Source organism: Rattus rattus, chromosome 15 (genome assembly GCF_011064425.1).
Source record: "Rattus rattus isolate New Zealand chromosome 15, Rrattus_CSIRO_v1, whole genome shotgun sequence".
Lineage (NCBI taxonomy): Eukaryota > Metazoa > Chordata > Mammalia > Rodentia > Muridae > Rattus > Rattus rattus.
In genome coordinates, this window is record NC_046168.1 from 22,059,775 (window position 1) to 22,087,130 (window position 27,356).

At 42.9% G+C, this 27,356-nt stretch overlaps 1 protein-coding gene across 1 annotated transcript in view; it reads left to right on the plus strand.

Moving 5' to 3' along the window:
- Positions 1 to 637: 637 nt before the first annotated feature.
- The window catches only part of Klhl14 (kelch like family member 14), a 101,722-nt gene continuing 75,003 nt past the window's right edge, over positions 638 to 27,356 (plus strand). The window contains exon 1 of the mRNA XM_032886002.1: positions 638 to 1,590. Coding sequence (XP_032741893.1) covers positions 638 to 1,590 — 953 coding nt within the window. The remainder of the gene's footprint in view (positions 1,591 to 27,356) is intronic.

The window sequence follows — 27,356 nt, forward strand, 5'->3', positions numbered from 1 at the left end:
TTTTCGGGGCAGCTCGGATAATCGAAGGTGTCCCCAGCTTTTAGAGAGCTAAGAATCGCTCACCCGCACGCCTACCCCCCCTTTTCCCACCCCACCCCCAAACTGGGCCAACTAAGAAAAAGCAAAGCTTCCAGCACCAGTTGACCTGGAACCGCCGCCGTCGGTCGCCTCTGAGCTCTCGGGGCACCCCCTGACTCCCCACTCCCGGCCTTTCCGTTCATCCAGCTGGGCATGGACTCGAGCCCACGAGGTGTCACGGCCTCAGCCTCCACTTTTGCCGCCGCTGCTGTCACCGCCGTCGCTGCCCAGAGAGGAGCCTGGGTGCTTTTAGGAAAGTGAGGGGCGAAGTGTGTAAGAGGTAGCAAGGAGCAGAACCGGAGTCCCGACCCCAGACGAGGACCCTTCAGGAGGCGCTCAGGACCGGGCGCCTTCACACCTCCCTCTTAGGCTCGCATCCTAAGCGCACAGGGAGGGAGCCAAGCGGGGCCTTGATTGTTGTTCCTCTCTCCCCTCCACACCCTTCCCCACCCCGGCCACACCCCACCCCCCTTCACCTCCCTGCTCCCCCTCCCATCCCCCACCCCTGTCTGCCAGGTTGGAGGAGGGTTTAAAGCCAGGTGCGCAGAGTCAGCTCGCCATGTCCAGATCCGGGGACAGGACCTCCACCTTCGACCCCAGCCACAGTGACAACCTGCTGCACGGTCTCAACCTGCTGTGGAGGAAGCAGCTATTTTGCGACGTGACCCTGACAGCCCAAGGCCAACAGTTCCACTGCCACAAGGCCGTGCTGGCCTCCTGCTCGCAGTACTTCCGATCACTCTTCTCCAGCCACCCCCCTCTCGGGGGAGGGGTCGGCGGCCAGGACGGCCTGGGGGCCCCCAAGGACCAGCAGCAGCAGCAGCAGCCGCAGCAGCAGCCTTCACAGCAGCAGCAGCAGCCACCACAGGAGGAGCCCGGGACTCCTTCCTCCTCCCCCGACGACAAGCTGCTGACCAGTCCCCGAGCCATCAACAACCTAGTGCTGCAGGGCTGCTCGTCCATCGGGCTGCGCCTAGTGCTTGAATACCTCTACACGGCCAACGTGACCCTCTCCCTGGACACCGTGGAGGAGGTGCTGTCGGTCAGCAAAATCCTGCACATTCCTCAGGTCACCAAGCTCTGCGTTCAGTTCCTCAACGACCAGATCTCGGTGCAGAACTACAAGCAGGTGTGCAAGATCGCCGCACTGCACGGCCTGGAGGAGACCAAGAAGCTGGCCAACAAGTACCTGGTGGAGGATGTGCTGTTGCTTAACTTCGAGGAGATGCGTGCCCTGCTGGACTCGCTGCCGCCCCCCGTGGAGTCGGAGCTGGCACTTTTCCAGATGTCCGTGCTGTGGCTGGAGCACGACCGTGAGACCCGCATGCAGTACGCGCCCGACCTCATGAAGCGCCTTCGCTTTGCGCTCATCCCCGCCCCGGAGCTGGTGGAGCGGGTCCAGTCGGTGGATTTCATGCGCACCGACCCGGTCTGCCAGAAGCTGCTGCTGGACGCCATGAACTACCACCTGATGCCCTTCAGGCAGCACTGCAGGCAGAGCCTGGCCAGCAGGTAGGAGACAACAAAGAGGAAGGCGGGGTGGGATGGGGTTGGGGGGAGTTGGAGAGGCCGGAGGGAGGGGAGGGGGCAGGGAGGAGGGGAGAACTGGGCGGGCTGGGCGGGAGGCTCCTGCACGTGAAAAACCATTTCAGACACTTCAGCTGGTGTGGGCAAAGTTGATTTTAGAGTGTCAGAAGGGGCAACGGGGACCTGGCCTAACAGCACTCCTGAGCGCTTGAATGCTCGGGTTCCCAAATCTTCAGGGCCAGAAACATTGAAGATTTCAGACTCAGGTTGAAACTGAACAGATAGGTAGGGCACAAAGGCCTATGCAGTTTAGAAGGGTAGCTCTAAGCACCTTGGTCAGTCAGATCTCGCTCTGCCCGCCCCTTAAAGTGGACCTGTTCCAGGAGATGGAGTTTGTGGTGCAGACTCTTCTTGTTCCTGCTTTGAGCTAGGAGAAACTCTCAGTGTCAGCAGAAGAGAACTTCATAGTCTGTCATGCACTCCAGTTTTTAATTGTTTGTTTGGTTTTTGTGCTGGGACTGAGGTCTGCTCCCTTTCTAGATCGGAACTCCCAAAAGGTGTTGTCTATTGCTATGGTGAGTTCTAAGGATGGCATCCTGGAACCAAGTAAACTTTTCTACCTTGCGGAAAACACTTTTCACTCTTTAAAGGAGAACAAAGCTAACCAACTATTTCAGGGTGGTGGGGTGAATCTTGCCTACAAAGTTCTGTCCCCAAGAAGGCTAGGACATTGACGGTTGGGAGTTGAGAAGGACAGGGAGCAGAGTCTTGCACCTCAGGTTGCTGTGTGTCTAGCAGGAGTCACAAGGAAGCAAGGGAACTGTTGATGCTGTCTGCCATTACCATTTAGAAAGTATCTGTTTGTGTTGCAAACAGTGTTTCATGTCCAAAGGGAGAGGGAAAAACGATGCTTTTGTAAAGTGCTTCAGAGAAGACTGCAGAGGCTGACAATCCTGTTTGATTGGCTCCAATTTCAAAACCCTTTTAAATGAGCCCTAGCAAAGGGCTCCTTCTGGTTTTGTTTGTTTGTTTGTGTTTTGTTTTTTTGAGAAGAGACATGGTATCCTCTCCCTTCGGTGATTAAGCATCTGGGTTTCAGATGCCAAGCTATTGAGGCCAGCCTAAACTCCAAGGGTTGCATGACAAAAGGACATGGCTTGAATATGTGCCAAGGCAAAGTCCCATACAGAATGATGACCACTCCAGGTAACCTCTGAGAGTAGGGGTGTGTGTGTGTGTGTGTGTGTGTGTGTGTGTGTGTGTGTTCCTTCATACTACTTCTACCAGTCTGAGGTAGCAGACGTTTAAAGGCATTTAACATTATCCACAGTTGTTTGGGCAACACTGCTGTTACGTTTAAGTCAACGGTGGGGGATAAGAAATCTTGAACTCGTAACAGATGCTGTGGGTTGACTTTTCTGTCTGGCTATGGGAGATGAGTTTGTGTATTGTCGGGTCAAGAGATGTCTGTAGCGGAAAGAGTAATACAAAGTAGTCCATCAACAGTGAGCACAAGACTCCATGTCAGAACAGAATAGGAAATGTGTTATCCCATGTGTTTTTCGCATGTCTAAAGATCAAAATGACAAGCTCACCGTGATGGACAGATATTGCCATGCCTAAGAGGGATTGGTGAGTGACTGTCCACTATCTTAGATTTTATCATTGTTGACAACTTATAACTATATTCATTTAGCACATATCCTACACAGTCAAGAATTCAGACTATACAGTTAGGCTTTTGAGACTGCCTTTTATATTTAAAAAAAACATATATAATTTAGAATAAATTCAGAAACCCAAAGGAAATAATTAATTTTAAGATTGAACTCGTTGCCCTATGAGTAATTTGGGCAGACAAGCTTTGTAAATTGGATCTAGTAAATAATTTCTGAATGCTCGATACACTGTTATATGTTGGTATGTCCTAAGATTCAGTGTCAAGAGACTTCACTTTCAAAATGCAAAATGTTAGTCAGAAATCCTAGCTTAGTCTGGAATCAGCATACTAGCTGGGGCCTGCTGCCTCTGTCCTGGTGGGCAGCTAAGATACCAGGCTGCCTGGCTCCGTGACAATAACTCCCAGCTTCACTGGGCCACATCATTTGAAGGGTATGTAGTGGTGTCTGACCACTGAATGCTTACAAGTGTCATGGCTGCTGCAGGGATCTGATACTTTTGCAGTAAGAGGAAACTATTTTTCCTTTAGAAGAGGAAGATATAGAAAAGAAAGTAGTACATCAAACCTTTTGCCGATCTCAGGAAGGTAATGTCAACTCCATTTCATCATTAGTAACTGTAGCATTTTCAATTTTAGAAACCAATCACATTGTTATAATTTTAAATCACAGAAGAATGCAAAATTTTAACTTGAGTGTAGACAAAAAAAATGTTCTAAGTTAAAACCCTTCGGTCTTAAGTGAGCTCCGGGTTATAGCCAGTGTGCTAGAAAACGGTTCTCTCAGCCATGTGTGGAGGTCAACATGAGGTTAGATATGTCACTTGATTGTTGTTGAGATTATGTCACTGTTAGGAAAGACAACTGAACAGAAGGGCATCCTATTTAAGACTTTTCCTTTACCTGTAGGCTTTAGGAGCCTAAATATGAATATATGCCTCAAATTTAGAGAGGGGACAAGGGAATTAAAATTGACCAGTTGGTCATCATGAACACGAAATACAACCAAATACAGTAGATGAAAGAATTCATGTGTTTAAGAACATATATTGTGTCTGCAGAAAATAAAGATTTTAATATATTAATTTAAAATATGACTATAAAGATGAGTAAGTAATTCTGAATTTGTATTATCTGGAAAAATAAGCAGCGGAGGAAGTCTCAAGGGAAGCAGTAGAATCGATTCGTATTTTTCTGTAGTTACTCCGTTCTTCTGATCATGTCATTTGAACACAGACTCACAGTCTGTTTTAATGAAGTAAGCATTAATTGAATGGATTAAATAAGATACTTGCTGCCCCATCTTCAAGTAATTAGTAATGTAAAATGACAAGACTTGACAAGGGATATGACATTTTAGACAAGAGGAATAAGTTCTAGTGGTTCGATGCATGGAATAGTGAATACAGTTAATAATAACAGATTGCTAAATTGGAGACCTTAACATTCTCATAGAAAATGAGAGGCAAGAAGATGATAATAAGTATATTAGATAGTGTATCTTAATCTTTGCATATTATATACATATATCAAAATATCACATTATGCCCCCAAAGACACATCTTTTATAGGGTTTTTTTCCTTTTTTGAAAGAGTGTTTGAACATATACACATAAAACGTTTTGAAGTCAGACTTCTTGACTGTTTTCTTTAGGTTTATTATAAGATGAGGCCATCTATTTCAAGATGAAGATAGGTATGAATTAAGCACTGGGAAAAGTTCCTGGGAAAGTTACTACTAAAGTCTTCTAAAGTGTGACTATTTCATGTAAGACAATTAGCACTGGAGAATTTCTAGCTGAAGATGTGTGGACCAGTGGGGAATAAACTTAGCCATGAGTCCCCTTACAATACTGAAGCCCTCAGTCTACATTACCTAAAGTAACCAAAACGTTTTTCTTTGTATTTTTTTAAATTTTTATTGCACAATTTAGTAGTGATATCAAATTAGACCGGAATAGATAACTTTTGCCTATATTTTCATTGCAGCGTCTACAGTCTAAGCTAAACAGATGTGCTACTGACGTTTAAGGGAACTAAGATTAGGAGGCAAGAAAGATGTGTCACGCGTCATTCATGCGTTGGTCAGGCCATACTTACTGTTAACATACAAAGAAAACACATGTGTAGAAAACATTTATGAAAATAACGATGTAGCTAACATCTTGTCCTTTATAGAGCCACATACTGAAGTGTATCCTCAAGCAGTTATATTACATAAAAGACAGAAAGCAGCCGCACGAAGCTCTTACGTTCTCCCTGCCTAGTTAAAGATCATACATGTTAATATTAAAATCTATTTACACATTTGGAGTGCTAATTATCTAATCCCAGCATGTCTTGCACTGCTAAAAAGCAATAGCATTTGCTCACACGGAAGTGCAGTTCCTGGCCTTAGTGTCTGCCAGCTGTACTGCAGGACAGTGGCTCTCACTGGCTCTCTCCCTAAGAACTGAGTGACAGCCTGTGTGCAGCACACCACTCTGCATTCCGTGAACTGCTGCTTCCCTTTATGCCAATTTGATGCCCTCAGATTAGAAGTTGTTAGTAGTTAGATTCTGTATCAGAAGCTACTCAACCATTTAGAATACAATTTGTTTATTATCTGAAACAAGGCCATTGATTACAAAATCATATCACAGATATGGGAGGCCAACAGTTCTACAATTCAATGGCAATTAGAGAACATGCTGGCGTATTCTCTACACACAGATGACTTGCTGACAAAAATGGACATTTTCAATTGTTTTCCTCCTTGGATTTCTTCTTATGTATAAGCATATTGAGATTCACTCATTTACTTGGCTAATTTGTCAAGTATCTGAAATTTCTTAACAGAAAAACATGGTTAAAATTGTGTTGCCCTAGTTAAGTATGGTGGCTCATGTCTGTAATCACTAGGAGGCAGAGCCAGGGGGATGGTGAATTTAAAGCCAATTTGTCCTATACACTAAGGCCTCATTTATAAAGAAAGAATGGAAGGAAAGGAAGGAAGAAAGGAAGAAAGGAAGGAGGGAGGAAGGAAGGGAGGGAGAAAGGAAAGAAGGAAAGAAAGAAAGAAAGAAGGAAAGAAAGAAAGAAAGGAAAGAAGAAAAAAGAAAGAAAGCTACTTATAGCAATTGCTGTTGTAAACACTTTACAAACGTTAATTTTATATTCTCATCATTAGCCTGATCTTGTAGATGAAGTAGTTGATGCACAGAGATGGCGAGCCTGGTGGCCAGGCTTGCACGGTGAGGTCAAGCAGTGTGGTACCCGAGTCTGTCCTCTTCGATACACTAAGTACTTCCTGTTATGATCACCTCTGCCTTAGGCCACTATTCTGTGACTGATGTTGGACTCACATGTAGACTTACAGCTTTCCTTTTGGAATGGGTTAAACATCAATGTACCTGACTTTGGGAGGGTTGGGGAGGTAACTTGCAGCACAAGCATGAGTATCTGAGTTTGACCCCCAGTATCCACATAAAAGTCAAAGACAGACAGTATAACCCTGGAGTTTCTGCTAGGCCAGGCTTGCTGAACCAGTGAGCTCCAAGGTCAGCTAGAGAGCCTGTCCTTAAAAAGTAAAAGACATCTGAGGAAAACACCTGGATCGACATTTGACCCGTGTATGTGTGTGTGCATGCACATGCATATATGTTGGCACAAACATACAAATATGTATACTGCATAGAACACACACACACACACACACACACACACACACACACACACACACACACACACTCAAAGAGAAGTATTGTTCCTGTAGTCAGCAACTCTTTTTGTATAAAAAGCCAGACAATAGTGGTTGACTACCGGGTCCTAAGCTCTCCACTGCAACAATCCTGCTTTCCCAGCAAAACAGAGTATATAGTGTATCCGTGACTAAGCACAGGAATGCTCTAGTAAAGCTGCCTTTGCAGATAACGAACCTCCAGGTAATTTTCACGTCATTATTTTCTACCACTTAAAAGCATGCAAACCATTCAGTTTTGGAGTTGCGCAAAACTAGGAAGTGGGTTCACTTTTCTCATTGGGCCATGGTTTGTCAACCTTATTGTATTAGTGAACAAAGCACAAAAATAACCAGACATGGCAACAGACTTCTAAGATCTTCACATTCCAGAGGCTGAAACAGGAAGATTGCTACAAGTTTTAGACCAGTCTGAGAGTAGAATACAAGGCTAAGGAGGACTACATAGTTCAACCCTGTCTTACCATATGAAACAAAAGGAAACCAGAAAAACAAATGACCTTATTGTAATGGAAAAACTTCCCATTAGTCCTCTGCCTTCCATTTAGAAATTTCATAACTAATTCTACTAGGTCAGGTTAGAATTTCATGTTTCCATGGTAGGACTTAAGAACTTATTAGCGATCCTAGACAACTATAATATGATCAATCCCAAAAAAATGAATAAATGCTGTACTCAACTTTTTCAAGCACATGAGATCCAGAGCCTGCAAAAAGTGGACCCTTGCTCCTTCCCTCCAATTCTTTGTCTGTCTGTCTGTCTGTCTGTCTGTCTATATCTCTGTCTCTCTGTCTCTTTCTGTGTGTCTGTCTGTTTCTCCTTTCCATATACATGTTGTTTATCAGTATGATAACTACCACTAATTGAACATCCCCTGGGAACTTCATATATTACTTCTAGTGTTCACATTTAGAGAATTCTTTCAATCTTTTGAGATACTGGGAAACTGAAGTGTGATCTGCCAATCATTTGAACAGTATTTATTTTGAATATTCAGTGTGGACAGAATATCCAGTCATGGTGGATATGTATTGTAGCCACGGCTAAACCAAATGCTAATCTAATTTATGTCTTTTGCACATTGGCTTCACCACACCACATCAGTGACTGAAGTTTTGCAACCTTTTAACCCTTATAGCTATCCAATCAAGAGAAAAACAAGAAGCTAAACTAGAAAGCCAGGATTCCAGCCTACTGGTCTACCACATTTTAACTATTACTCCTGAGAGTATGGGAACTTACAGAATGCTAAGAAAGTAAAAACAAACACATTTTAGACACATATGAAAACTTTCAGTCTATGAAAAATAATTACAAAAATACAACAAAACTACACAGCTCAAATTTGAAGCAAAAATCATTTTCTCAGGACTGTGTGGTCTAAAATATCAGTTTTGTTCAGGGGACAACAGAATTCTATTCATGTGAATGATATTTCAAGGAGCTGTGTACAGGAGGTACAATAAGCCACAACTATAAAAATTCTCAATACTTTTATAATGTAAAGCAAAATGCCCTCTTTGGAAATACTTTTGTTAATATTTTGTTTCAAGAAAATCAATTTATTAACTGTTTTTCACACAATTGTTTATGATGTCTGTCATTCTAGAATTTCAGGAAACACATTTATTTCCTACATCCTTCGCATTGACTTCCAAGATACTTCATGGGACTTAAATTACTAGTGATAATATCTTTAATAAAAAAGAAAGCAGTCATATTTTGATATAAAATAAGCAAGGGGAAGAACTGTTAGTTTCACTATATACGATATACAGAATATGGAGGTTTTTGCTGTAAATATCAGAAGGTTTTATCTGTTCACAAATAATATGAATGGAAATGAGTTAGAACAGTTTGTAGTGTTAGAAGGAAAATGCTAGGCATGGTAGAAAGCTGACAGTGGGGGATAGAGGGAGAGAAATCACGGGAAAAGGTGAAAAAAATAAGAAATAGCAAGAAAAATACAGCAAAATACAGGGAAGCAGAGACGTTATTAAGTGACAGACTATTCAAACAAGGAAAACATGAGAACCAATAATACGGGAAGATGGGTGAGGAAACTCTAGAAATTAAGGGTTTGCTGGTGGGCAGGTAAAGACAACTCAAGAAGCATTTGCAACCCCTCACACTTACATACCATAAAGTTATCAACAGAATCCATTGCAAAGCAAATAGTTGTTACTTCTTAAAACAGCAACAACACAAATATAATGTTTACAAAGAAATCTGCCACGCTATCTTAAGCCCTACAATTTGATTCAGTTCAATAATTACAGTTGTCTACTAGATGTTGTGTCATTAAAAGACTAAGTGACTAAGATATCATTAAAATAAAAGCAAACCTTTATTCTTGTGTTTCATAATGCAGTCATTTTGGAAGTGTCAGAGATCAAAGGTGACAGATTGCTTTGTCAAATATAGAAGATGAAAATATAATTGCATTCTATGCAAAACTGTTTCGATTCCCAGCATCCTTTGAGCTGAAAAGCAAGGTGACATTCACTACCTTGGGTGGCTTCTCTATATCTCCATGCATGAGTAGATCACACCCACAAAGAGAAATTTGGGTGAGACACTGCAGGCTGTCACTAACAAAACACTGTGCTGTGGAATAGCCCCACATTTGCAGTGGACATGTGCAGGGGCCCAACTCCAGGCTGAACTCTGAGATACAGAGCTGGACAAGAAGGACACATTCCTGAATTTTGGCAGCTTACAGTTAAAAGAAATAAGAGAAGGAAGTAGGGGGTGGGGGAACCAAAAGTTAGTGAAACTAGTACTAGATTAGCACACAGCAAATACCTTCGTTTGAGAACATCATGGAATAGAGGGTCATGACCCTATCTAGCTATCCAAAGATGCCAAAGATGCTTTAAAGACGAGCCTTGGATAATGAGCTATTCAAGGTAACAAGGTAATAGGTCTGGGGAAAGCCAGGGTATGCAACTGGGTGAGGCCAAGGCAAGGGAACATGTGCAAAGCCCCCAGGAAGAAAAGAGTTAGGCATCTTCCAGGAACCAAAAGAGAATTCTTGTCTAGAGGCTGCGGTAGAGACTGTCTCATCACAGAGAAAGTCGCAGCCCCTGCGTAGGAACTCCCACCACAGAGGACCATTCTACAGCGGAAAATCTGCTTACTTTTTAATTGGGCTGTGAGAGTAGGCAAACGATCGTGCAAATGCTGTTGCCTTTGAAGTCATAGACCTAAATGACGGTCGCTGCCTTTCTTCAGCAGGGCCCTGCATCAGTAAAATGGGCTCGTACTGTAGTTTGATTTCCCAGAGTTCTGGTTTAGACCGACTGAGTTAATAAAAATAAGCAGCGCAACAAAAGATGTAAAGAAAAGGAGGGGGAGAGGGAAAGAAAGATGGGAAGGAAGGAAGGGAAAAGAAGATTATACACAAAACACTACTAAAATGTATTTATAATTAGTTTTTAAAGCCACAGTGAACCCAAATTTTCCTGAGTACACATTACTTATCAAGTAGACACTGGGAGATATTTGTAATTTCATCTTCAGCATAAAATGTTAAGATCAGCAGACAGAGAAGAAGGGGCCTAAAGGTGAAACCAAGGGCATCGGCTGGCAGGAGAACTAGAATTCCTAGTGGCTTTCGGCAGCTGTTTGTAATCCACCAGAGGGGACTGCTGGCCTCTAAGACACCAGAATTTCAGGTTCATAGGGAGGAGTGATCTTCCTTAGACTCCTACGTGTCAACTCCAGAATCCCTCCTCCCCCACATCCACATGTCCATCCGGCTCCTCTCCTCCCAGAGTGCCTGTGAGCAGGGCTGGTAAACTGCACTTGTGCAAGGACTCTGAACTTCTCAGAGCTCATCTGGGCCACCGTATGGAGCCTGGCTCACTGGAGGCTGCAGAGAAGTGAACTGAAGAATTACAGTCGGTTTCACTTCCCTGCCTTATGTCTCTTCAGGTGCCTCTGAAGACAGGCAAGGCCAGTGAAACGGAGAGGGGGAGGAAGAGAGAAAGCATCAGCATCCAAAAAGGAGTCCTTGAGAACACAGAATCGCTGTAGAGCAATGTGAACTGGAGGATGTTCGCATGTGTCTGTCTGCGCCCATAACTAGTTTTCTTTGTTAGCTTCTGATTCTCTGAACAGCGACTTCTGTGGGGTTTCAAGAAAAGCACATGAATGTTTTGTTTTGTTTCTGTGTTGGAAATGAGGTGGTGGTCCATTCTTAGTCTAACACGGTGTTGGGGAATTATTGGGTCAATTCGTTGTCCAAAAGAAAATTGTCTTATTTATAAAAATCCCACTTAGAACAAAGCAACAGAATGCAGTCTAGCCCTGATGTTTGACATCCCTTAACACCAAGGACCACTGTGTAAAATGGAAGGATTCTAAGACAGGGGAAAAATAAGGGAATCTGGAGGGCGAACTTTGGAGAGAACACTTTCATGCTGCACACACACAGCTGACCATCAGCTTGTTCTATTTCCTATGCTTTTACAGGGGTTTGCTGGGGCCGGGGAGCGTCCTAGTCGGCACGGGAGTACTGCAGAGGCAGAAGTGTGTGCCTAGTAGCACAGACCAATTTGGTGGATTGGTTACTATAGCAACTGTACCATCACTGTCAGTGGCCGTTTCTGTAATCTCCGTCTCTTAAGGCGTTCACAAGCATCCTTTCCAAAATGACAAAAGGGCGAAGCAGAGGGACATCACAGAAGAGACACGCGAATGGTCAAGCTTATAATGTAAATAACCCAAACGGCTTTGCTGCATACTTTATGCAACCTAAAAGTCAGACAGACATGGGTTCAAATCCCACCTCAGTCTTTTATAAGCTGTCTCTACCTTGGGTAATTTACTTAACCTATTTTCAGATTCCCCACCTACATAACACACATAACACTATCCACCTTGTTTCGATTTTGAATGTTTGGGTGCTAAATGCACAACAGATGCATCTTGGCCTATGAAACCTGGCCAGGAAGTCTGACAGAAATAGCTCTAGAGTGCATTTTACAAATTTATCTGTGCTTCTTCTAGGGAGGACACATAACCTATCTAGGACAGAACCCATAGCTTCAGTCCTGTCACTGTGCTGGTAACAGGATGCATGCGCAGAAAGAACCCTGCCTATTTTACCTGCTGCCTCTTGGTTTATATTATGCTCCTTTTATCCATTTCTGAGTGACTGGCAGTGCTCTGCTTCATCCTCAAGTCACTTCTGGCCTCTTGGTCTACATCAGCCATCAGAAAAGCTGGACAAACCATGGTAGCTTCATACATAACAGGTTTATTAAGTTGTAATGTACCCACTGCACATCTGACCCATCCGAAGCATAAGGTTTATGTGCTGCATTAGAATTGTGAAGACATCACCACAACATTTTATCACCCCTTCCTATCTATTGGATCCTCCTCCCTCAGAAGCTCCTTCTCCCCCACTCACAGCAATGCGAGTATTCAAATACTGCACAAACATCCCTTATGAAACCTGGCTGGGAATACTTAGTGGGTAACAAGCAACCTAACATTTGTTCTCATAGATTTGCCAGTTCTGACTTCAGATAGGAAAAGTAGAAAAATACATAATCCTCTTTGATTGGCTTCTTCTATGTGCTATATATAACACATCCACATTATAACATACATAGTTTCAATATTTTGTTTCCCTGTATACTTGTAATGCTAAAGTTTTTCCTTTTATGTGTTCTCTTTATAGCTGAGCAGTAATCTGTTGCATGAATATGCCAGGTTTTATCTTTAGGCTAGTTGATGGACAGTTGCACTTTTCTGCTTCTTGCTATTATGAATTACACTGCTATAGGCTCCCATGTATAATTATTTACAGACCTACATTGTTGGGGTTTTGGTCTTGCTTTTAATGTTTATCTCTGTATGTGTGTATGCCTGAGGAGCTGTGTGGTCAGAAGATGCATTGGGTCCCGTGGAAATGGAGCTAGCAGACTCCTTTGAGCTGCCATGTGGAGGAACCTAAAGCCTCTGAAAGAGAAGCACGAGTTCTAAACCATTATGCCATCTCTCCAGGCCCTGGGCCTATGATTTTAGTGCCCATGAGTAAGTTTGCTGCTCTCTCATAGAGCATCTCAGCTAGCCTAACACAAGGAGAGCCTTTGGAGGGACCGTGTACCATCGTGCCTCTGAGCAGCAGTGTGTGAGGTTCCAGCTTTCTCATACTTAGGTCTTTTGTTATGGCTCCCCTTCTGAGTGGGAAATGCTGTGTCACTGTGGCTTGCATTTCCTGACTGGCTACCATACTAAACACCCTTTTATCTGCTTATCGATCACATATTTGTTCTGAGAAATGCCTAGCCAAATAGTTTGGACATTTTTGGGGAAAGGGCTTATTATTTGTCTCTTTAATACAGAACAATGCCTGTCCTTTCAGCTTTTAGGCCGGCCTCTTATAGCTCCTCAGTCAGCCCAGACAGCTCTCTGCAGGAACTAGATGTTGTTGCTGACAAGAGTTGAAAAGAAAATTCATGTAGAAATACCGTGGAAGTTGTTCTGCATTTGGTGCCGATGACTATTATTAAAAAATATTGGTGTTTGGTGTGACCAATAAGTGCCTATTATTGATGTTGGTGTTGTTTGTTTTTATCGTTGTGTGACTATTTTGGCTTTGTTGACTCAGCCATTGTATTTCTCAAGTGGTAGTCTAGACTTAGCTAAGTAAGTCTTTAATTGAAAAAAATAAATTATTTATCACAGGAATCATTTACTTACATGCTCTTAAAGGCATACAAGTATGTATTTCAACACTATTGAGTCATTGTGTGTAATTCTTGTTCTAGAGGAATAAAGTGGAATTCCTCTTTGACTGCTGAGACTGGTGGCTCAAAAGCGTCACTCCAGGATGAGAAGAACTAATGTCAAAATAAAGCAAGACAAAGCCCAGGACTCTCTGAGTTTAACAGAGATGCAGTGGTTTTTCTGTTGTCAGCACAGAAGAGCGGGGAAGAGGGCTACTCTTGCTACCTCAGGCACAGTGGTTAGAGTCTGTGGCTATGTGCGGACACTGCACAGCAAATGATTTTGGGGGTCTAACACTAATATTTTTGGACAGAGCAATTTCTAAATTATCATGAGCAAATAATTTTGTTTTCTGTTAAAATATATACTCTAATATTGGAAGAATGGGATGTCAATCAGTTATGGAGTGCTTGCCTCTCATGCATGGGTTTGGCCACCCAGCACCACATAAACCAGACATGGTTCCACATATCTACAATCCCAGAACTTGGAAAGTAGAGGCAGAAATAGCAGAAGTTCAAGGTCATCCTCTATTACTTACAAAGATAACACATTCAAGGTCAGTTTGGGATGTATGAGACCCCTATCTCCAAAACAAACAAACAAACAACAATACTGTAGGCTTCTGTCATACTTCTGAGTTTGCAATGTTGGGGGCTTACGATTTAAACAGAATTGTTTTTATCTAGATGTTCAAGGGAATAGGGTATTAATTAAAAGTAAATGGCTACACAGTTTTTAAAATGCATTATCTACGTTTGCTGAGGAAGCAAATGACCTGTATATTCAGTCAGGGTTTGTTATTGCTATGGGTTGGTGGTTGTTTTGAACGGCTGGATTAGTTGTTTGTTCAGTCTGTAGTGGGCACCATCTACCCTTGACAAAAGTCATAGAGAGGTTTCCCAATTCCACCTAGAACCCTTAGAATCATGAAAGACCTTAACGGCCACTCCAGCCTTCTCAGACTGAAACATGAGGCAGGGAGAGAGAAGATACTACAAAACTAAAATATTTATGTGCCACCTTTAATGCATTCAAAGAAGTTCCAGAACTAGAGAGCAGCAAGTGTAGGTGGTAGCAGGTGAGTTAACGAGACTGGATCCCTAGGAAGGGGACATCCCCTCTGCAGAAAAGAGCCTGCCATAGCTGACAGAGACTGAAGAGGCAACCACAGAGCCTGCATGGGCCTGCCCTAGGTCCCCCGTATACATGTTACAGTTGCCTGCTTGGTGTTTTTGCAGGACTCCTAACAATGAGAGTAGGGGTGCACCTGACTCATACACATGCTTTTTGGACCCTTTTCCTTGTCCTAAATTATCTAACCCAGCCTTGATATGAGGGTTCGGGCCTAGTCTTAGCGTAACATGTTATGCTGGATTCGGTTAGTATCTGAGGGAGGCCTGCTCTTCTCTGAAGGGAAACGAAGGAACAGTGGGTCTGGGGAAGAGGTCAGTGCAGGAAAGTGGTTCTGGAAGGAGTGGAAGGAGGGTAACTATGGTCAAGGTGTAGAATATGAGAGAAGAATTTTAAGAAGAGCCCTGGAGCCTTGCATCTGTGCAGCCAAAGTATAGTCCAAGCTCTAGAAAACAACAGTGTCCTGCAAAGAATCTACTAGAATATTCTAGAAAGAATCTTCCTAGAGAGTGCTTTGACTTTTTGTTTGTTTGTTTGTTTGTTTTCAAGGAAATTTCAGCCACAGTCAGAGTATGAGAATCATTTAAAATTTCTGAAAGCTCAAAGAAATGCATAATTTTATAGATCCTAGACTCCACCACAAAAGCTTTATCTGTTGCCTCAGCTTTCCTCTCCTCCATCGAAACACCATGATAAAGACTCACCATGCACATACAGCTTCAGAAAACCAAAGAAGTACTAAGGATGATGTCTTCGCACAGTCTAGGCCCTCCCTACACAGTGTAGGTGGCATAACACGGGCCATAAGGTGGAGGAGTGATCATTTGTGAACTCAAGAGCAGCCATACCCGTCTCATCAGGATGGCCTTTCTCTCATGTCTGTTCCCGAAACTGAACATGAAAATCATTCACCGGTCCTTGTCAGCCCTTTGTGTATGTAACAGTTCTGCTGGGGAGGCTTGTATTGACCCATTTGGTCTGTGATAACTTACGATTATAGATTGGGTGACTGGAAGTTGCATGCTTAAGGCCAAGTATGCCAGGGCTACCTTTAGGCGTGCCTCTCTCCCTAAATGGAAGGTCTCCTCCATGCTGTGTATATGCTGTGTATATGTTCTTTCCTCTGTGTTTTATGTAATCTCTTGTCTCCTTCCCTTCTTACCAAAAACCAGTCCTTTTCGATTAGAGTTTCCCCTGTAGAAGTTATTTAACCTGGTTGCTTCCTTAATGGTACATAGACATGTGAGTCACATGAAGGTTTAGGACTTAGGTGTCTGTTTGACTTTGGAGGTGACACAATTCAATTTATCGCAAACATCAAAAATAAGACATAGTAGGAAACAGGAGAGAAAGTAGCCTACGTCACCAAGAATTCCCACAAACTCTCCTAGACTTTGAATTGCACTGAAAACGACAGGGCTGAAATGTTTGAAGTTTCTATTTTCCGTCTATCTGTAGAAGATAGAAAAAAAGTAACAATAGTAATTCATTGAAAAGTATGAGGAAAATCTGTTGGAATTTGTATTTTAAAATTCTGGCTTATTAACATGCGCAAAGGGGGAATATTTCCGAGGGAACATTTTGAAATTATTAGTCCTTAGGGAATTTACTGCCTTGTGGTGAAATTTGGGTACCTGCTACCCTCAGGCATTTGGGGAATAATTCAAACCTCACAGCAGAGGGTCCACAACTCAGTTTTAGGGTGTGCAGTAAACTTCGTCAGAATAATTTGTTTCAAGAGTCAGAGATCTGATGGCTGGAGAGGTTATTGCAGTGGACTGACTGAGCGGTTGGATTTCAAAGGCCCTTGTGAATGTCCCTTCAGAGGGCCCTGGGAAGATCTCCTAGACCTCATTGTCTTCCAGCTAGGGTTCTCTGTGGCACCACTGCCCCACCCTTCTTGGGTTGTTGAAGCAGCAAAGAACCTACAGAACCGGCTCCCTATAGGGAGAGAAGGGAAAAGAGGAGGAAGATAAGAGATTCCTATTTCACTCGCAGCAGCAGGGTGTCGCTAAGCTGGATCCCACAGGCCACAGCTCATTGTCTCTGCAGCACACCCACCTGCGCTCCCCTCACTCCCAGGTGACAGATCTTCCTCAAATAAGAACCTCGGCTTCCTTTACTTTAGCCCTAGGATGCTTTCACAGAATCACCTCCCCATCCTACAGACACACCCTGGGTCTCCTCGGACTGCAGCAGTCAGTAGCAGTCCGACTCCTTTTCTTGTAAACAGACACCTCGGCCCTGCCATGAATATTCCAGGGAAGGCCTGGAGTCACATAGCCAGTTACTAACTAACTTTTCTTGTTGTCTCCCTGCATGGCTACTCCTGCAGTGACTCTCCAACTGGAAAGAGCCTGCTTGGCAGGAGGCTGGCTCCAGTGCCTCTGAGCCAGCTTCAGAGTTTCCCCACGAGGAATCTCTCTCCGAAGTTACAGTAATGGAGGAAACCGGGCTCCAGATCACACAGTGGGGCACGAGACCACTGTTCCTTTAAGGTCTTTTGAACAACGAACTTTCCTTCTTTAGCATATCATTTTGTTAAAAAACATTTGTTTTGACTCAGACTCTGAGAGACATCATGTTAGTGGGGTACGCTAAAATCTAAGTTGACTTTTCTTCATTATTCCATGACCTTGTGTCTTTCCATAGCTTTCGCAATCGTTCCTTAGCTCAGAAAGGCATCCATGTTTCTTCTGAAATCCAGCCAGACAGGAGACAGAGAGCAAGAGAGAAAGCTCAGCAGTGAGACTTGTTCTTGGGAAGGGCATGTAGTCTAATCATTAAATTCAACATTACTTGGGAGTGCATTGCTCTATAGGCTACACAGAGCCTAAAGGGCTTTTTGGGAAGCTGTATAGAGCCTCCTGTCTCCAGGATACAAGGATAAGACCTTTCTCTTCTTGCACGGGCACTGAATAGCTCGTTGTGTGCCAGTGAGTGGTGAGACCCCGCCTTGTAAAAGGCTGAGAGCTAATATTTGCCATGCAGCTTCCTCCCAGGGATGCGGGAGGATTAATGAGATGTTATTTCTGTTACAACTGATGCTCTTCAGAAGAGAGGCGCTAAGCACTAGATACTGGAATTAAGGATATACAGTTAAGCAAGCAAAGGAAATGATGTTCAACTGTTTCCGGTTCACAAAAGGTTGAAGCGTGTGCTTGGGTTGGTAAAAGCTTGCCTTACAAACATGAGGACCAGAGTTGGTGGCACACTTGTAATGTAGCTCTGGAGAGGGAGAGACAGGAGGATCCCTGGGGCTCACTGGCCAGGAAATTAGCTCAATTGGTGAGCTTTAAGCCAATGAGAAACCCTGTCTCTAGGAAGGTGAACCATGGTTCTGAGACAACCCAAGGTTGTCTTTCAGGCTCCACAGTCAGAAGCTCACACATGCATACATGTACACACACGCACATACACACACACACACACACACACACACACACACACACACTTAAAAATAAATCAATCCATAAATAATAAAATGTAAAGATGAACCAAAGGTTGCTTTTTTCCTGGAAAAGGGAGGAGGAGGGTAGAAACGTGTAAGTAAGCAGTTTGCTGGAAGTTGCAGCAAGAATGGGGTATTCAGATGGATCTGCCCTGACCTCGAGGATTATGATTTAAGTCAGGAGCAGGGACTACACTTCACAGACTCAGATGAACACGTTAACTCTTCCCTGCCCTATCTGCCTCAGTTGTCATCAGCTGGTATGCAGACTTGGTGACACACACGCACACGCACATGTACAGACACACACACACACAAACACAGACACACACACACACGAGTGGTCAACCACACAGGTAATATACAAAGCTATTGTTGAGCCAGGCACACCTGTAATCCCAGCTCTCAGGGAGCTGAGGCCAGATCAGAGTGTGAGGCTAAACTCTATTATGAGCTCCTATCTTAAAAAACAAACCAAGAGCAAACATTGTGGCTCAATGTGCAGAGTGCTTGTTTCATGGGTGCATAGCTCTGGGTTCAGTCCCCAGCACTGCAGAAAACTTCGTGTGATAGTGCAAACCATAATCCCAGCAGTAGGGTTATGGAGGCCAGGGGATCAAACAGTCAAATCCATCCTCAGCTCTGGCTTCTAGCTGCTGCTGGTAAGAGGTGGGATAATTCCAGGTGGTGTGTGAGAAAGTTTTAGAAATAACAGATTGTGTATTGCTAAGGTTCAACAAGTATTAAAAATAAAACACTGCCACAAAGCCCATAATCTTTTAAACACAGCTGCTCAAAACTATACTTCATAGTACTGGCTACAAAGCACTATCACCCAGGGAAATATGTTTATATAAAAACGAACAAGCAACAAGAAGAAAATGATATTGGGTCCTACTCTAGATCGTTACACAAGAGATTAGGAGCCCCTACCTTAGACAGTCTCTAGCATTTCTAACATGCACTGGAAGCACCAAGGTAGGCTAGGAGAACTGTTTTAAAGCATTGTTTAAATGAGAATATATATAGTATGTGTGTATACACATAGATAATAAGTATTTAAAGTTGTTCATATGTGTGTGTGTGTGTGTGTGTGTGTCGTGTGTGACATAAATATCTCTTACATCTAGTACATGTGTCCCAAATGACGCTGATAGCTAAAGTCTTACCCTGTCGTGGGTAGCTCCTATTCTGTGAGACAAAACCGAACCAAAGTAACCAAGGAACATTTAAGGGCTACACATGCCTGTCATTCCAGCACCAAGGAGCTGGAGGGAGGAGGCTCATAATTTTAAGGCTACTTCTGTCTACATGATGAGTTTTAGGCTAACATGGGCTATGTTTTTGAATATCAAAACTATCAAACCGCCCTCACCAAAATCTCACCAACACCCAAAAATAAAGAGTAGGGCGAATGCTGAAGAAAAACAACAAAAGCAAAGCAAAACTAACGAACAACAACAACAGCAAGAGCAACAACAACAGCGATGACAACAACAACAGCGTTGACAACAGCAGCCAGAGGGCACGGTCATAACAATAGCAATTGTTTGATCCTGCTCCAGTGGGAATAAAACCAGGAACAGTTTAGGGCAGTACATAATGAAGGTCGGGTTGGATTTGGGAATCACTCAATATGACTGTTAGTTTTCTACTGAGATAGTCAACTTAAAAACAAGAAAGGTTATTGGAGGTCCCCTCAGGCTTCAGTCCTCCCTAGACCTGTTGTTCTCTTTGGAGAGACTGCCCATCAAAAACATGTCCAAAGCTAATGCCTGCCTAGTGAAACAGTGAGGAACCAGAGTCCTGTGTTCCCAGCCAAAACACACACGCCAACACACACACACACACACACACACACACACACACACACACACACACACACACACGGAGGCCTTCATGCGATATTTCACACACTCTTCCTTCCACAAAGCACCCTGATTTCCTTCTATCATTTGCTCTTTGGACCCCCCCTCCCTTACTTCCCCCTTACTGGATCCTACAACAGGTCAGAAACCAGTGATATAAATAATCCAATGTGTTTCTGACTCTCACTGTACATGTGACGTCGAATTGTGCCACTCATTCTTATATTTTATCACAGCGGATCTTCAATCACAGAGCAGCGCTCGCTGAACGCCTTCCGTGCACTGCATGGGTTTTTGCTTTTAAGTGTAGTTGGCAGTTTTCTCGGCCCGCGTTGTCACGATGGTGGGATTGACCAACTCTCATACTTCCTTCTTATGAAGTTTATATCTTGCATGGGACCAATGCTCCCCAGCCACGGTACGGCTAGACTCATGGTGAGACGCTAAGACCACACAGCACCTCCGAGTCACAGGAGAGCACTGGGAGAAAACCCCAGGGGAATGCCCGGATGAGATGGAGAAACCCAAGCCACCCGGAAAAGCCGGCAAAGAGGCCCGCACCCCTTCCTCTAGTCTTTGGTCTGTTAAATGGGGATAATGACACTGTGTTTACCTACCTTGGAGAGACATTATCGGCTCTATTTAAAGGCTCTTCCCATGAAAGCTGCTGTGTAATTACCAGGAGCAGCTATGATAAAGAAACCCAAATACAACAGCGAATCAGCTGGAGCCCATCCTCGGGGGAGTTCACTTCTCTGGAAATTTTTAAGAAAGGGTAGCTAGCAGCTCTTCTCTGAGAGTGCTGGGCTGCATTTGGCTTTAGGCTTCTGGAAAACTAGCTGACTTTTGAAACCTCCTCCTGTCCAAGGACTCAGGACCTTCCCCTGCCTGCCTTTTCTCTACAGCCTAAGTGAATTCGAGCCCTTTGTGTGTCTGATTTTTTTTTTTGTTTTTCACATTTTGAATCACCGAGTCTCCTGCACCAAAAATGGCTTGCGAGCAAGGGTTTCACGTACAGAACAGGAAAAGAGAGAACGTAGATACTGTAACACGAGGGGGAAATGCACCTCGTAGACTGCAGGGAGTAAAAGCATCTGTGATAGCTTTGAGGAGGATTGTGGATAGGGGAAATGGCTGTTGGGAAAAGCACTTGCAGTTCAAGTGAGGACCTGGGTTCTAATCCTAAACACCCACGTAAAGCCAGGCACAGCAGCACTGTTGATCATTCTAGCACTCCTATAGTGATGCGGAAGGCAGAGACGAGGTGGAAGTCTGCCGGGTGGCTAGCTGAGCGCACCCCGTACAAAGGACAGAAACCCAGTTTTAAAGGAGGCGGAAGAGGACCAGCACACAGACTGACCTCTAGGCTTCACACACGTGTCGTTCACACCTGCACACATAAAAACATGAACATGCAGACACACATGTCACACACACACATCTTTTAATAAAAGAGGGTTGAAGTAATTGATCATCAATGTCAAGCTGTGTTAAGATTCGTTGACAAACTATGGATACATAGGGTGGGGAGTGCAGAAAACAGGGATCCTGTCTAATGTGTTTGCCAAAATCTACTCCAGTAGAAACAGGGTGAAGGCAGGGTGCTGGAAGGAAAAGGTTCAGGGCTTGATCCAGTGTTGGAAGGAAAGAACAGATACCTGCAAGGTCACACAGGCATCCCCCCACACACATACACACACACACACACACACACACACACACACACACACACACACTCACACACACACATACACATTTCATATGTGTATATGAAATAAATAAATGAGTTTAATTTTTAAAAACGTAAAAGAAACTACAGCAAGCGGGTAGAAGAACCATGGGCAACTGAAATTAGTGACTCAGATATCCTGGGTTCCTGGGCTAACATTACAGCCACGAAAGTGGGTACATTGAATATATGACTAATATCTAGGACATCATCACTGTGAGAAGCCCACTGATTTTATATTTTTGTTAATCTTGCTTATGGAATTAACCATTCTGGCAATTTCTAAATAGTGCAATATGTAGTATATGAAAGGCTTCTAAGCAATAAAAACTCTAGAATTCCAGAGGTCGTTTTCACAAGAGTGCTTTGTAAGGTTAAAAATGATGCCTAAAAATGATGCCTAATAACAATTGCTGTCACTTGCCAATTGATCACTATGGGAACGACATGAATGTTTTCTTGGTATATAATCCGGATGTTAGCTAAGCAGCTTTCCAGGTCTGGTAAGATTCCTACAAACCTCGTTCAGTTCCATGGCTTGTGGAAACGGACTGGGTGGATTAAAGGTTTGGGTCACTGTGCCTTCAAAATCCCTGTGGAAAACTTTATCTCGCATCAGGACCGTTTTTTGTTTATTTATTTGGTTAGTTGGTTTGGGGATATCTTTGCATTTTGTTGTTGTTGTTTTGTTTTGTTTTGTTTTGGTGAAGAGTCATAAGGGTGTGTGTGTGTGTGTGTGTGTGTGTGTGTGTGTGTGTGTGTGTGTGTGTGTGTGTTATGGAATTAGTGGACTCTAACAGGAGACAGGAAAAAGATTGCTTTCTTCTCCTGCTCCTAATTCCTCTCACCTCCTGAGGAATAAACAAATGGTTGGCCTTAGGAAGAGTTAACTCTGCTCTTACTTCAACTTCTTAGTTTCCAAAGTGAGACATAAAGGTCCATTGTTCATCCCGGGGTCATTTTGTTACACAGCCTGAGCTGACTCAGATACCCATCCTTATACCTATAACACTTGTGTTTTCCTGCCCCTGCCCAGCCCTTCCCATACATGGTTGCCATAGTTACAGATATAAAACAACTTTCATAAAAGCCTCACCACCAATGGGTGTGGTCAAGACTTTGAAGAAAAAAGTCACAGATTCTTTCTATCTTTCCAACCTCTCACTATTGGATAAGGCTGGAGGCAACAATTTCTTACCTCCCTCCACAAGGCAAAGGCTTTTTTCCAGCCTGTCATTCATTTTCTAAGGAACCAGCTTTATTATAAGAAGCAACATTCACTACCTCACAATGCCTACATGGCTTCATTTAACCACCATCAGGCAGCTGAGGCCAAGGGTGAGCTCAGAGATAGAAACTTCAGACGTGGCAGAAAGGGAACTTAAATGCAGCTGGACAGACCCTTCCCTCAAACTTAATCCAGCCCTTTAAAGATGGGATAGTAACTATCTCGTCTAACTTAGACTAGTCTTCAAAATGTCTTGCTTTTCTATCAAGCTTTTGTCCAAAAGAGAGAGAGAGAGAGAGAGAGAGAGAGGAAAAAAATCACTTTCTTCTAAATATATGGAAGGAATTTCAGAGCAAACTTCTCAAAAATATATATCATTTCAGAAGGCAGACTAATTTAATAATAATTAGTTAACAGTATAGTAGTATTTAATAATAACTTAAATAATCTGAATGGAGTCAAGGAGCCGACTCAGGGGGTAAATAGCTTGCTGAGCAGAAGTAAGGGACTGAGTTCTAATTCCCAGAAGCCACAATCAGCCCAGGTACAGTCATGTGTGTATGGGATCCCAGTGGTTCTGTGGTAAAACTGGAAGCAGAAGTAGAATTCCCAGAAGCTCGAAGGTCAGCAGTGAAGACAAAGAGACCGGAAACCCTCCTCAAACAAGGTAGAAGGTGAGGGTTAACGTTAACAGATGCAGACCTCAGGGCAGTGCAAGCCTTATCATTTCTAGTCAGTCTGATTTGGATGGAGATGCCAGACGTGGGAAAGACAGGAACGCTTCATACGGGTGACGACAATGACACGAAACTCTGCTTTGCATAAATATGTATTACAACTGGCCGTCCTGGCACCCACCTTGAACCCCAGCAGAGGCAGGCAGATCTCTGTGTGTTTGAAGCCAGCCTGGTCTACATGAGTTTCAGGACAACCAGGGATATGTAAAGAGACCCTGTCTTGAAGATCCTAAATAAATAAATAAATAAATAAATAAATAAATAAATAAAATATTTAGTACAAATAATAGAAATAAGTTTGGGGCCATTTCATAAATTGTTAAAAATTCTGCCCTAATTCCAAGTCAGAATTCATTTTATATATAAATATATTTATATATTTATATATATTTATATAAATATATTTATATTATATATATTTATATATATTATTTATATTATTTATATTATATATATATATATATGGAACTTAAGCCAGCAACTCGAACAGCAATTTTCAGCACCAAACATTCTATCAGAATCCAATGCAAAGGTGTAGCATTTACAAAGTCTGTGTCCATAAGGAAGTCGTGTTTCTATAAAAGCATAAAGCACGTAGTAGAGAGGACGCTGCAGCTCTTAGCTTTCAGCGCCTTGACTCTGAGCTGAGGTGTGCAGGTGGAGCTGCTGGTGCCATGGCACGACAGCGTACACAGACCAAACACACGTGCACAGAACAAGCATGTGCAGAGCACACACATCCTATGTCAGAACAAGGGCCGCGGTGAAGTCACCCAGTGCAGCATGGGTGAACGCTGCTCAAATCACCGTGATTCGTTACCAATATTGAAATGACTTTCAGTCATTGTGGGCCCAGAAGCCTTTTTACTGTTGTCAATTCTCTTTTTAAGAAGCTGCACTCTAAAAGTTCTTTAAGGGTTATTCAACTTACCATAAGCAGCAGATGAATTTAACACACCCAGGACTTTCAACAAGACAGTGAATTTGAAAAGTAAGGTCTATTTCATCATAAACTTCTAAAAGCCAAGAGAGATCCCTTATAAAAAAATAACGGTTGGGGAGAGGGCTCGGCAGCTTGGGGAGCTCACTGCTCTTACAGAGGAGCAGGAGTTGGTCGCCAACACCCACATGGGACAGCTCACAACTGCCAATGACTACAGCTCTGATGAATCTGACACCCTCTTCTGCCTTCTGTCATGTGAGGACATTCAGGCAAAAGGATCACACGCATAAACTAGAAACAAATAATCGTTGAAAAGCAAAATATTCCTGTATCATATTGAGAGCTGAGCCGAGTCAGGAGCCTTACGTGGGGGTATGCAGCTCTTAAGATCTTTATGAAGGCTAATGTCTTGGTTACTTTTCTATTGTGAAGAGACAACATGGCCAAGGCAATTTATAAAAATTGTTTGGGGGCACGCATACAGTTTCAGAGCATGAGTCCATGACCATCATGATGGGGACATGAGAGCAAGAGGGCAGGCATGGCGCTGGAGTAGCAGGTGAGAGTTTCCATGATGAGACTACAAACACCGGCAGAGAGAGAACCAAATGGAGGGGTTTGGGTTTTTGAGACCTCGAAGCCGATCTTCAGTGGCCTCTTTCCACAAGGCTACATCTCCTAATCCTTCCCAAACATTCTACCAATTAGGGACCAAGCATCCAAATATATGAGCTTATGGGAACCATTCTCATTTAAACCACCAGAGTTGAGAAACACCGTTGATTTTTTTTTAAAGAATTTTATGTTTATGCATGTTTGCCCATATGTGTTCTTGCCCTGCAAGGTCAGACGAGGACATTGAGTCCCCTGGAACTAGAGTTACAACCACCCCCTTGTCCTCTGCAAGAGCAGAAAGCTCTCTTAATGCTATGCGTTCTCTCAGCCCCACATTACTGACATTTTAAAAAGACTTCATCCAATGGACTTGGATCTATGAGAATTAGAAACTGCGAATTTTTCCTACGAAGATAATACATTTAAGCCCCTCAGGTAATCCTAGAAACCTGATAAACTTGGGAATCACCAAACTTCATTGTCTTGCTGTTAACTTCCAATTTCATGATTTCGTCATTTGTAGATATGCAGATTGCCTTGTTTTACAAAATTGAAAATTATATAGCATTTATGAAATAAGTTTTGTGCAAATGACTGTAAACCCGCTGAATTTTTCAACGGATTAAAATTCTCGGAACCTCGGGAATGGGGTCTTTTTCATGTATCACAGAACAGATCGCTTTATCTGGCCTGTGTCCCAATTATGAAAGTTTCAAATCACTGAGATATAAATAAATGAGACTTTGCTACACTCGGAACACCAGTATGATGAAAAATTTGTTTACACCAAGAGGTTTTAGGTCATCTTTCAATCATTCATCCCCTGAACCAAAGTAGGTATGCAGGAGAGTGTGCACACACACACACACACACACACACACACACACACACACTCACACAAATGTGACACATGGTAAATGTTGGGTAGCCACTGAGCCGGAATGAAGGAGACCTTCAAACCCATCACTTTCCTCTCCTTATTTTTTAGATGTAAGAATCCAACTCTTTGCTTACATTTCTCTCATTTCTTCTTTTTTAAATACTGGTATTTTTTGGTCTTGGTGATTATGTTGGAGAGGGTAATGAAAGGGATATTTTTTAATAATAAATGAATGTGTTAATGAAGACTATGCTATGGAAAGAGCTTCTAAAATGTGGACCATCTTGCTCTAATAAGGAGTTCAAATTCTTGCAACAAAACAACACTTGTAGATTTTGCCTAAATTTGAACTTGAACGCTCTGCTGGAATTATTTAGGAAAATAAATCATTAAACCTTCCTTCAGCTCATTAGTATAGATTCCTCGAATTTTAGTTTTGCAATTAGCAAGATATATATTCTGTACACAATTGTATATTCATTGTTTGAAGTGTTGTTTCATCCAGACAAATTCTTTCAAGTATGTTGGCAAAGCAGAGTTTTAAGTTTTGTTTAGTATTAAAACTTGTCGCTACTGGGTAGGGCAATGGAGTTACAAGCTTTAGAAATGAATTGATAAACAACCATATTTTGGTAAACTATTACAATAGTGCAATAGTACCAAGAGATTTACAATGGTCCCAAAGAGTTGAAACATATCCTTGTCCTGCAATAGAGCTCTATATGTCAGCTCCAAGTCTCTCCTCTGATGGAAAACATCAAACCAAGAAGGAGATGGGGGTTATTTCCCTCCCATTGCATTGCCATGGAGATTTTGATGGGTTGGGGATTTGTCTCACTTAGGTAGAGACTTTCAATGTTACTGGCTAGCAACCCTTCCGGGTGTGTTATTGTTGACCAGGTTGGAAGCTTTGACCATTTACAAACTGTTCAGGAACCCTGTGTTGAAAGAAAGTCTACTTCTTGAGAACACACAGACATGTTGAGCAGATGCCACAAAGACAC